The sequence below is a fragment of the Narcine bancroftii genome, chromosome 9, assembly GCF_036971445.1.
Source record: "Narcine bancroftii isolate sNarBan1 chromosome 9, sNarBan1.hap1, whole genome shotgun sequence".
Taxonomy (NCBI): Eukaryota; Metazoa; Chordata; class Chondrichthyes; order Torpediniformes; family Narcinidae; genus Narcine; species Narcine bancroftii.
This window is the reverse complement of record NC_091477.1, coordinates 73,774,180-73,786,774: the sequence shown is the minus strand read 5'-3', so window position 1 is coordinate 73,786,774 and position 12,595 is coordinate 73,774,180. Positions and strand designations below refer to the sequence as shown.

Sequence of the window (12,595 nt, the reverse complement as noted above, 5' to 3'; positions counted from 1 at the left end):
TTAATATTTAAATCCATCTCCCATCACTGTCTGGATCTACGTATACCCTGTTTGGGGTTCCGCTTCTGCCATAAAATCTACATAGCTGAAATAAATTTCTTTATATGTCTATTATGTGTCGGCATTTCCACATTGACACATTTTGGTAATACCATTATTTCTTAAATAAGAACTTAATTAATAATAACAAAAAAGTGTATTATTTTGTATCCCATTTTTATTTTTATTTGTTCAAATTTAAATTTCTTCCTTTGTAACAATCTTCTATATATCTAATTCCATTCTGAGACCAAATGTTTAAAAAATTGATTATCTATTGAGTATGGAATAAGTCGATTTGTACCAAAGGCATTTTCGGCAGGACAACTCCACCCACCCCATTCTAATTTCATTGTTTTCTTTATTCCTGATATTAATTAAATGTTTCAACAAAGGTGCTTCCCTCGCCCCAGATATTAATTTTGATTCCCATTTATATATAAAGTCTTCAGATATTCTTTCTCCTATTTTATCAATTTCTGTTTTAATTCATGCTGGCTTCTCTCCCTCATCAAAAGTTAAAGCACGAAACCTTATTGAGCTGCCTTATAATCATTTTTAAAATTTGGTAACTATAAACCTCCTATCTCAAACTTCCATGTCAGTTTATCTAAAGAAACTCTCAACATCTTACCTTTTTATATATTTATTTGATTCTTGAAAAAAAATGCTGTGGTAACTTTATTGGCAATGTTTGAAATAGGTATTTTACTCCAGGAAATTTATTCATTTTAACTCAATTAATTCTACCCAATACTGGCAATATCATCCACTTAATCAAATTTTCAATTATTCAATTTATATAAATTATTTAATTTATTATCTACCCATATCCCTAAATATTTTATTCCATTCATTGGCTTTTTAAATTGGGTATCTTTTTGGCCCTGAGCATAATCCCCAATAGTAAGGGGCTTAATTTCACTTCTATCCCAATTTATTCTAGAGCCTGATACTTTCCCATATTCCTCCAATCTTTTAAAATGAACCTAATGGCTCTGTCAAATACATCAAAAGAGCATCAGCAAATAAATTAATTTTATATTCCTCTTGATTAACTTTAAATTCTTTAATATCAGGATCAGATCGAATCAATTCTACAAGTGGTACTATTGCTAAAATAAATAGAACAGGGAATAATGGACATTCTTGTCTACTAGATCTAGTTAACTGAAACGGTGCTGAATCCTGCCCATTTGGTACAACTTTAGATTTTGGTTCATTATATAAAGCTCTAATCCAATTTACAAATATCTGTCCCATCCTGAATCTTTCAAACATCTTAAACAAAAGTCACATTCTAATCTATCAATCACTTTTTCTGCATTTAAAGCCACTGCCACACTTAGATCTCCCCTCTTTTATGCCAAATGTATTATACTAAGTAATCTAGTTACATTGTCTGCAGATTGTCTTTTTTTTAAACAAACTCTATCTGATCCATTGTTATCAACTTTTGTAAAAAATTTGTCAATCTATTAGCTAAAATGTTTGCAATTATCTTATAATCTACATTTAACAATGAAATGGGTCTATATAATGATGGATTTAAAGGATCTCTGTCTTTTTTTTTGATAACACGATTATTATTGCAGTAGAAAAAGAGTCCGGGAGAATGTGGGTTAATGCCGCCTGGTCTAACATTTCCATAAAAGGAGGAATCAACAAATCCTTTATAAAATTCAGGTGGGAAACCATCTTCTCCTGGAGATTTATTACTTTGTAATGAGCTCAATGCCTCCCTCACCTCCTTTAGGGGCCTCCAGCTCTGTTTGCACTTGTAAACTTAACTTTGGAAGCCTTATTTGTGACAAAAAGTCTTCTATTTGGTTATCATTTCTTTGCGACTCAGGCTTATATAACTTAGAATAAAATTGCTTAAAAGTTTGGTTTATTTCTTGAAGTTTATAACTAGCCGCATTCGATACCAACTTAATTGTCCTGCTTTCAACAGCCAAGCAAGGACCTAGTTTCTCCAGCACATTGAGAAAAATAGAAAGAGAGAAGGAACCCCAGTGTCTTATTAGGTACTGGGTTCCTGTGCACATGCTGCCTCTCAGGGTTAGATGTGGTATTGGGTGCATGTTTGAAAACAATAAGTTGCTACAATGCACCTCGTTCATGGTTGCAGCCACCGGTTTTGTTGTTTGAGATTATGTGTAAGTTAATTGTACTCTAAGCAGAATTCAGAGCATGGCATGGATGAGAGAATTAAAGAATATTATCACCGCACTTTCCCTTTGAATAGGCACCCTCTGTGTGCTTGAGAGATCTCGCTTGCTTTAGAGCTCCTTATGCAATCACTGCTGATTGTATGCCGTGTACCTGTAGTACAAATGCTGAGATGGAAATGTCAGGCAATTGGCTTCAGACGCTAAGATTGAGGCTTGACAACATGATGATTAGACCCCTGACAGAGCCATTTGTTTCACATATTTCCCTGTCTTTAGAGCACTTGCTTAGCTTACAGCTCGTTCCGCTGGAGTTTCATGCTGACAAGATTTAGCCTGACCTTCAGGGTTCGGACATGGTGATTAAGCACACCTCGCACCTGCCAGCATCCTCAAACAACATTACTGACATTTAAAAACAAAGAAGTAACAAAATACAAGGGCATTCCTTTGTATTCATCAAGGCCTCTGATGAACCAGATACTGACACTGAATCGGAACGTTAATTGACAATTTCAGGAATGACTTGAATTGCAACACCTGGGACTTTGGTTGTGAATGTGAGACAGATCCTGATTAATGTGTTTCTCCTGGAGAAGAATTCAAAAAGAAAGCAAAATTCCCATCAAATCCTTTGGGTTTTAATCACACTTCCTAAGCCTCAGAAAGTAAGGAGTAACACCTGAAAGAGAAAGTCCATTTGTGGAGCAGTTTCTGTCAGCTCTTGCACATACACAGCAGGGAGTAATTGCTAGTTCCTGTAACTTTCAAGTGAGAAACAGATAGACATTGAGTGAGTTGACTGCATAGGACTGTGGCGCTTGTATGAATGCCCAAGATACCCTGAGGCCTGGACTACTAATAAGTCTGGATTAAAATTCCACCACCATTCCAATTTCACTTTTTAAAAGTTATTTGGAAATAAAGACTGGAACCAGTTAACAAGTGCCCTATAGTGTTGCTAAAATGGGTCTCAAGTTACTCTACAGGTGTTCAGTGGTGTGAGCCCGCGTGCTCAATCTACCGAAGCATCTGCGCATCAACAGCAGAACACTCCTTTCCCGAGCGCTGGAGGGTGGGACGTCCCAGTGGGAGTGGTGCTGACGGTGGCTGCGGTCTGCCATCTTGGTAGACTCTGCACTTAATGACTAACTCTTCCAGGTGTTTGTTGACATCAGGACAACAAAGAGCCACCAGGTGCTGCCTTCATCGAAATGTTGCCCCGTTGCTCCTTTGTTTTGGCTGCATCGGTCCCTGAATATAACTATTCTCTGCCCCCCACCCCCCGCTGGAAATCCACTGAGAAAAGCTTCCTCTTCTCTTTCAAGGTTCCTTTCTTGTCATGCGCATAAAATGCATGACATGTGTTTCCTCTGTATAGACGCGCAAAGAGATGCCACGAGCCCAGAGCCACAATCATGAAAAGCAAAAGGGAGTCTCTTCAGAGACACCGAGTGTCCATGGATCCCACCACCTCCGCCAATGTCTCCCCTTCCCGTAACCTCTGTAGCTGCATGTTCCAGCGGTGAACCTGAGCTCCAGGCCTCCTCAGCCCCTGGTTTCCCAACTCCCGATTCGATCAGGAAGCTCTCAGCACCCGGAGCCCTACTCACCATGGTCACGCTCACAAGATCCTGGTCCCACCACCTGGTTCACACGAGCTAGTCTCCAGCAGCCCACACACAGCCTGAGGTGCATCCTCCAGCTTCCGAGCCCCTCACTGTCTCCCACCATATAAGGTCCTCTCCCGGGCTTCTCCTCCGCGTGGAGAGGGAGGAGGAGGTTCTCCCATTCTTGTGCCCTGCTGATCTCCCAGAGCTCATACCGCTTGTGGTCTGTGCTGCCAGCACCAGCATCTTGTTTAAAAAAAAATAGCCGCCAGTCCCCTGTTCTACAGGCGTTGGGGCTGCTGGTGTGGACCCAGGAGGAGCAGAGGCCTGTCATTATGCCAACAGCCCTGTAGAGTTTTAAATCATCTAAACATCTCATTGAACCTGTCCAATCAGTCAACTTACACTGTAGTCATATACTTGATTTAAGCCTGGGTCCCTGGGTGTCCATCTCCCAGTCTGGACAGCTGTTTCAGGGATTATATCCCTTTTTGGGGGCAAGTTGCACTCCTTGTTTTTGTATTTCTATAACAAGCTGTTAAGATGTTCAAGATTCTGCAGCAAGTTTCTATGGGTTGGCCAATTGTTACAACCCCAAGCTGTCTTTGTGGGAATTAGCATGGTTTATTAGGGTGGTACGGTTGCCGTAGCGGTTAGCGCAGTGTGTTTATAGCGCGTGCGATTGGGAGCAGGGTTCGAATCCCATGCTGTCTGTAAGGAGTTTGTATGCTCTCCCCATGTCGGCATGGGTTTTCCCCGGGGACTCCAGTTTCCTCCCACCGTTCAAAAACATATGGGCGGTTGTAGGTTAATTGGGCAGCACAGACTTGTGGGCCAAAATGGCCTGTAACTGTGCTGTATGTTTTAAAAAATTATAAGTAAAAGACCGTGGTTGAAGTAAAAACACAATGCAGGAGAAACTCGGCAAGTCAAGCAGTGTTCTTTATCTAGCAAAGATTAAAAAAAATACATAACTGTTGTTTCGGGCTTGAGCCCTTCATCGACAAATGGAAAAAAGTTTGCTGGCCTGAACAAAAAGGTAAGGGAATTATAACTTTAATGCTTAAAATGTACTGGGTTCCCAAAGTGATTTGGGCTTCGGATGGAGGCCAGGCACAGCTGATACAACTGCTGCCTCACAGCTGCAGGGTTTCATCCTGACCTCAGGTGCTGTCTGTGCTCTGACCTTCCCCAAGATCTGCTGGTGAATTTATCACTTCAATTCAGTTGAGTGTAGTCACTTAAATTTAGAGATACACCTCAGTAATGGGCCCCCCTTCTAGCCCATGAGTCCATGCTCCCCAATTACACCCATGTGAACACAATTTACTGACTGACCTTGTATGTCTCTGGAAGGAAACTAGAGCACCCAGAGGAAACCCGCACAGTCACAGGGAGAACATGCAAACTCCACACAGGGAGCGCCGGATTTGAGCTCGGGTTGCTGGTGCTGTAATAGTCTTGTGCTAAACATGCTGCCATATTGAATGGCAGGTCACCTTTCAGGGACCAAATGGTTTACTCTGTGACAGAGAGAGAGAGACAGACAGACCAATACTCATCATGGACAGTTAGAAGAAGCTCCATTTTCCTGCTGATTTTCTCTGCAGCTTGGCAAAATAGAACATTGGACTATATTTAAATGGTGTGAGATTAAAAGTGTTAGTGTTCAGATTCAGCAAGCAATTAGGGAGTGGGTTAGCCTTTCATTGAAAGAGAATTTGAGTTCAAGAGCAAGGACATCCCACTCCCATTAGACAGAGCCTTGGTGAGACCTCGTCCAGAATATTGCACGTAACTCTGGTCTCCATATCTCAGGAAAGGTACAAGAAGACAGAAGTGAAGGCTCACCAGATGGGGTTTTGTCTTGGGGTAAGTGGACTGGGAGTTTGCTAGCCACAACTTCGGAAAATGAACATACAAGATTCTTACAGATCTTCACAGAGTAAATTCGGGGATGACATTCCCCACGCACCCCCCCCACCCCCCCCCACCCCACCCCCCCAACCTGGTTTGGCATTGAGACACAGTGTCAAAATGAGAAGCTGGTCATTCAGGACGAAGATAAGAAGAAACTGCTTCATCCATTGACTGGTAAATTCCAGTCAGAAGGCAAATCAATTTTCAACTATCGATGGAATGATAGGAGACAGGGTGAATGGAGGAAAATTGATACCGAGGTGAAGTCTCAGCCATAATTTACTAAACAAGGGAGCAGGTTATAAGAGCTGAATGGCCGATTGCTTAAATATCAAAGGTATTTAAAATTAAAAGGGCCATAGATAGGGTAAGAGCCAGTAAACTTTACTCTGGAGCAGAGCTATCAGAAGTTCAAGTTTATTATCACATGCACAGTGAAAAAATAAATTGTTTTGCACACAGTTCAGCAAGTTGGCCCATATATAAGTGGAGCAAGTAAAACGCAGTCCACACTGTAAGGGGATAGGTTCAGGATTAGGGGATGAGAGGTTCAGAGGAGATCTAAGGAAGAACTTTGCATCCGGAGAGTGTTTGGAATCTGAGTCATACTGCCTGAGGAAGAAGCGTCGAGGTCATGTACCTATCTGGATTTGGCACCGCGAGTTGCTCATTCAGAGTGACGCGCTCGGAAGGAGATGTGCGTATGCAAGCCAGCCACTGTTGGGAGCGCATAGGCGGGGTCAGAGTGAGCCGTTACAATGACGTGCATGTGAATGAGCCAATGGATAGGCAGGGTGAGTCACATGAGAATCGTGCAGAGAGTAGGAGAGGAAACAGTTGGAAGAGCGAAATAAAGGAAAGTAGATGCCCATTTTATGGATATTAAAATTTTGCTTTATTTTTGGCTGTAATATTTAAATTACAGAAGCATCCAACCAGCTTGAATCTGAGAAAGTGAGTTTAGTGGAGTTAGGAACATAATAAGCGCTATGGATAGGCTAGGCCAAAGAGGCTGTTTTATTGCTGCATTACAACTCAAAGCCCAACTAGAATCGAAGGGATTTTTGAACTGGATAAGTTCCGTTTTCTCCAGCGCAGCAACCGCTTTTTGGAAAACGTTCCTGTATGTAAGAAGTAGCTCCTGTGTACACCGCCCGCTTTTCTCTTTGGGGGATCGGAAGATGAGTGGTGACTTAATGGAAGTGTAAAAGATTACGAGTGATAGACTGCCGGCCACCCAGGGTAGCTATAGCCAATATCAGAGGACATCGGTTTAAGCTGAACGGAGGAAAGTTTAGAGGTAGTTTTTTTAACCCACGGAGAGGTGGGTGCCTGGAACGCATTACTGGGGTGGTGGTGGAGGCTGGTACAATCAAGATATTCATACGATTCTGAAAAACATGGAGGATCATGGAATGTGAGCAAGGGAAGGGTGAGACTGATGTGGAATACACAAACATGCTGGAGAAACTCAGCAGGTCTCGCAACATCCCTCGGATGTACAAGGCAGTCAATGTCTCCCCCACCTCACCCCACCCCCTCCCCTCTCCCGGCGCCACACTTGTTTTTCCACATTCCCAACGAAGGACTCAGGCCCGAAAAATTGACCACCTTTTATATCCTGTGGATGCTGTGTAACCTGCTGTGTTTCTCCAGCACTTTTGTGCACTACACTAGATCCCAGCACCCGCAGACTTGTTTGTTTAACTCTTGTGTTGTAGGTTTACATAGTTTGGCACAACCTCATGGGCTGAAGGGCCCATACTGTGCTTTAATATGTTATGTTCTCTGTTTGTTCTGTGTTCTAGCTTTAATTGTGAAGTTGAATTCTGAACCCAAATTCTACTTGATTGGGGAAAGCATGAGGGAAAATGTATGAGTGAAAACCCCTCCAAAGGTAACACGTGCAAGATGAACCTGGTGGTATCCATAACAGTGATTGTGTATGATAAAGAAACTTCCACACTGCAAAATGTCCCCAGCCAAGAGGACCAGCAAAATGGCCCATGTCTTTGGTTTTAAGGAAGAGAGAGCCAGAGAGGGAAATCTGAAGCTTCAGCTCCAGTTTGATGAAGGCATGTCCGCCAGTGGTAGGAAGCCAGGAGACAGAGTTTTATGTACTGGAGTGTAGTTTGAAGTTCCCATAGTTAACGTACACAGTCAAAAGAACAGAGACAAGGCATACATGACTTGATAGAATGAGATCTAACACTCAAGTGGTTTATTCATATAGCACGTGGACCAAGCGGTGGTCAAGTCACATTCCAAGGTGGTTTAGTCATAGCTGAACAGAGCTGACATCTTAATATATATGGTTATAGTGTTCAGTCCTTGGGCACTAATTATGCAACAGATCATTAACGTAAAACAATGAGGTTAATGGCATAATTGCATAGTCACAATATCTATGTCTAAGTCATGCGTCTTCAAGAAAACGTGATCACATTTTTCAACCTAGAACAAGTGCAAACAATAGATATTGTACCTTATCCTTTGAACAATATCAAAGATGTAGCCTCTGCTGTTTCAATTCCAAATCAATCATTCAACGACCGAGTATTATTGCTTAGTACATTTTTGTTTTCTGAGGGAGAGTACCGAGTCATTTCAGACCTTACTTTAAATCTGGAATTAAGGCATAACAGAACATACATAGGTTGATCATTACAGGACCATGAGTTTAAGGTTCATAACGTTTTGGAGGTTGAGCAGATGAGCGCATGGATGGGTGGTTGCAGCGGTTTTTGTCGGCTCGGGGAGGGGCTTATTTATGTCAAATTTGCAGTCAGTTCCTGAATTGGATGCAACAATCCATCTGTGGGCACACAACTTCTGTGGATGGGAGATCGACACACACCTCCATCTGTGGAGACCCACAAACACCTGCGTCCATGGATTATAGACACACACGCAGGGACACATTGCTGGGGGGAAAAAAAATCAAAATGTAAAGGCTTTTGGATTCATACCTGCCTCATATCAGCTGTTTAAATTCTTATGGATCATTCTGAGTACATGTGCGTCATAGCGCATTGTCACGCAAAGCCTTACGCTAGCACAAACAGGTGCTCCCAGAGAGGCTGAGGGTTGTCAGGATTATATCAACGTAACCCATGTATGCCGGAAATCTCAAACAGTACCAGATAAGACTTGGAGACTTGGATGGTGAAAAACAGATCAGTCAATGTCCGAGTGCATAATAGATCGGCGTACACCATTCTAGAGGAGAACATCTTTTAAAAACACTTCTTACAATGCTACACCACCTTTGTATTTCAAAGCAGTGCAATAATTCCACCAGATAGCTCAGAAATACAAGGCTTGAGCTTGAATTGGCAGGACTTGTGCCTAAGAGGAGGCTTCCCTATTAAATATATCTAAGCCACAGTTAGATTGATATTTGTGTGGTGCACCGCAGTTCGAACAAGCAAGCTCAAACTACAGGCTGTAATTAGCTTAAAACTTGCACACAAGGTTCTGGTTCCATGTACTCTACTCCTGCCCAAGTGCTGGCGTGAACCTTTATCTGGGGCCGGTGATTGGCTGGTGGAACCAGTCTCCCAGGTTACCTCCCTGCAGTACGGTGGGTCACCCCCTGCAGTAGGCAGGCAGGAATGCAGGCAGGCACAGGCAGTCACGGACAGTCTAGTGGTTGTATCACCACAGTTTGCGTGGTACCGGGAAACGGTCAGTAAGGTGAGTCCACAGCCAGATCACTGCTATCTAGTGAATGGTGGAGCAGGCTCAACGGACCAGAAGGCCGACTCCTGCTCCTGTTTCTTATGCTCTGATGTTCCAAAATTGCCATGGGGTTTCTTTTGGTTTTGGTTTGTTTGATTTATTTCTTTACTCAGCTCTTGTTCCTGTAATATTTTAACACACTTACCCACACATGTTTTTCAGTGTTCTCCTAAAAAATCTCTCTGTGGATATGAACTGAACTATTGTGTGTATTCTGGATCTTTCTGTTTTTATATTTAACAAGGTGGATGCAAATGCTTCCAAGCAAACGCAGAGATTCAAAATGAAAAACTGTTGCTAGCAGTGAAATGTGGCAAATTGGGCAAACCATCTGTTTCCCCACTTTTCTCCCAACATGTACAGCTCACAACAAGAAGCCCTAATTCCCGCGGATATGCCCCATGGATCCTTAGAAAGCACCAAACAATTATATAGTGGGGAAACTCACAAAGTGTTGGAGGAAGTCAGTGGGTCAGGTAGGATCCGTGGAAGGCAATAGTTAGCTGATGTTTTGGGCCAAAACCCTTCACTGGAGTCAGATCCCATTCAGCCCAGTTCTTCACCTTTAGTGCCATGAATTTTGCAACCGGTAGTGAACTGGTTACCCATTTCAGGAAGTTGTTCAGCTGACCTGAACATAAAACCCATTGCAGAACAATCTGAACCAATTTGGGCAAAATCGAGTTCCCAGCAGGGGTGTTCTGCAACAGTGTGGAAGTGGAAATTGAGCCACACACATCACTGACTGCGAGAAAAATTATACCTCTCCCCCTTCTTCAACACTGAGTGACATTTTTGATGTATTTATTTTTGGGAGGGAGGGGAGAGGAGATCTAAAGTTCTTTGTAGAATATTCCCTGACCATCATTTGTTACCAGATGCCTTCAGATTTCCTCAGAACTGTTCTGTTAGCAGTTAGCATTATGGCTGGATATGCAGTTGTGGATGCCCAGAATTTAGATTATTTTTAAATGAGACTGGGAAGAAGTGGTTGGGTGTAAATGTTTCAAAAATGGAGGCACACATGGTTGCAGCAATGACTCTAGCTCCAAGCCACGGTGGAATCTCTCACGTTCTGTTCGCCTTATTGTACTTGAACTTGAAAAGGGTGGCTTCTCTTTGAAAAAAGACACAGGCTAATTCCCTTCTGCCCTGACATTTTTTTTTGCAGCTCCCTCCACGGTTCCCATCATGCACCAGGTGGGCTCCACGATGCATAGCATCACCCTGTCCTGGCCTCAACCTGATCAGCCCAATGGAATCATTTTGGACTACGAGCTACGATACTATGAAAAGGTACAGTGATGCTTTAATAGACAGTGCCTGTTTGTTATATTATAGCTGTCCCAGTTGGTTTTGATGATAGTTCAATGTTTGAATTTTTGCATGAGCATCCATCGTGTTTTTTGACCCACTCAATAGAAACCTTGGATCACATTTATAACATCTCTTAAAAGAATAAGCAGCTTGTGCCACAACGATTCCTTTATCGTTTTGTGCATAATGCAAAGTATTTGTCAGCAATTTCCTGCAGGATAAGGCAAACACTAGACTAGCCTGGCAACAAAGAAGGAAAAGTGAGTCCCTTTAGAACTACCGTGTGTCTGTCGGCCCTGCTTCCTGTACCCCCATTAGCCGCACAGTGGTGAATTCGAGCTCCATATGTCCAAATATCCCTTCTCATCCTCTGCTTTCCGACCCCTGATATGCTCAGAGAGCTGTCGGCGCCCAAGGCCCTTCGGGAGCTCTGATCGTCATTGCACCCTCACGGATCCCAGTCCCAACACCCGGTTCCCATGAGTCAAGAGTCCAGCCGCCAAGTCCCTCGCTGGTCCTGTGGTCTCCCCCAAAGCCACTGCTCCTCTGCAGGGGATGAGGGGCATGTGATCTGGTGCCCTGTGCCAGTCCACTGCTCCCCCAGAGCCTGCAACCCTCATAATCTGAGCTGATGAGCGTGGACACCACCATCTTGAGCCCGGACCCCTCCCCCACCCCAAGGTTTAAAAAAACACATCAGCTACCATTTAAGAAATGCAACTTTTGAGTGCCATGAGAACCTTCTTGTTGTAAAGCAGTTATGAAGGAATTTGTGATCTAATTACAAATTGTAACAAGGAGCAAAACTAATGGAAAGAGGACATTTTAGAATTGTCAAAAGTATTTAGCGTAGATAAAAGCTCTCACACGACTAGAGGGAGAACAAACGCTTTTATTAGCTTTCAACAATGGTAGGGTTAACAAGTCGGCTTCAGGGGGGTTCTAGGATTTAGGCGGAAGACCAGGATTATATATGGGTAAACAGGGATAGAGCCAAGAGGCAGTACCCGTCATCAATACAGCTCTCTCCCAGTGAATCCCAGTTCACTGCAAGTATGAATAATGACCAGGGAAAGATCATCTCCTCTCGTCGGAGGAATAGGTTATGGTGCAGACAAGAAGGGCAGTGAGGGAGATGAAGAAGGGTTTTCTTACCTAGTTGTTCGAGCCCGGAATACTTCGCTGAATGTTGTGATAGAGTCAAAGTATGTGGGTATATGAATTTGAGCAGCTGTAATTCGCCAAGACCTCCATGCAGCATCATTCAAGCCTGCAGCTCTTTCTGTCATGAGGGGTAAAGGCTCTAGATTCATGGAAGCAACATTACCTCCAAGCTCCCCTCCCCATATTATGGTCTATGCCCCTGGTTTAAGGTGAGGGGAGCTTGATTTAAAAGCCACTTGAGGGATCCTTTTTTTTTTGACGCAGAAGATGGTGGTTGTATGGAACGTGCTGCCGGAGGTGATGGTTGAGGCAGGTACAATTGAAATGTTTGAGAAAAAAATGGACAGATACATGGATAGGATGGGTTTAGAGGGATAAGGGCCATGCAGGTAAGTGAGACTAGTGTGGGTGGGAACATCTTGGTCAGCGTGGTCAGGTTGGGGAAAGCCTGTTTCCACACTGAACGGCTCTATGACCAAGTAACTGGCCTGATCAGACAGTTCTCTGTGCTTCAGAGTCAGCCAATCTTCATTAAAATATTTTCTTTTTTTGGTCTTCTTTTTATTCTTTCTGTTAAAGCAATCCACAATCCCAAAAAGGTGTCTCCCAAAAGAAATTCCTCTTTGTCCCTGT

The 12,595-nt window shown here is 43.2% G+C and overlaps 1 protein-coding gene across 11 annotated transcripts in view; it reads left to right on the top strand.

Annotated features, from left to right (window-relative positions):
- LOC138742284 (ephrin type-B receptor 1) overlaps positions 1–12,595 on the top strand; it is a 507,783-nt gene that overhangs the window by 380,766 nt on the left and 114,422 nt on the right. For 10 of the 11 annotated variants that reach the window (XM_069896471.1, XM_069896465.1, XM_069896467.1 and 7 more), the window contains one exon: positions 10,653–10,777. In XM_069896471.1, the coding sequence (XP_069752572.1) occupies positions 10,653–10,777 (125 nt within the window). Of the gene's footprint in view, positions 1–1,634; positions 1,726–10,652; positions 10,778–12,595 lie in introns of all 11 variants that reach the window. The other variant, XM_069896476.1, reaches the window with a different exon arrangement.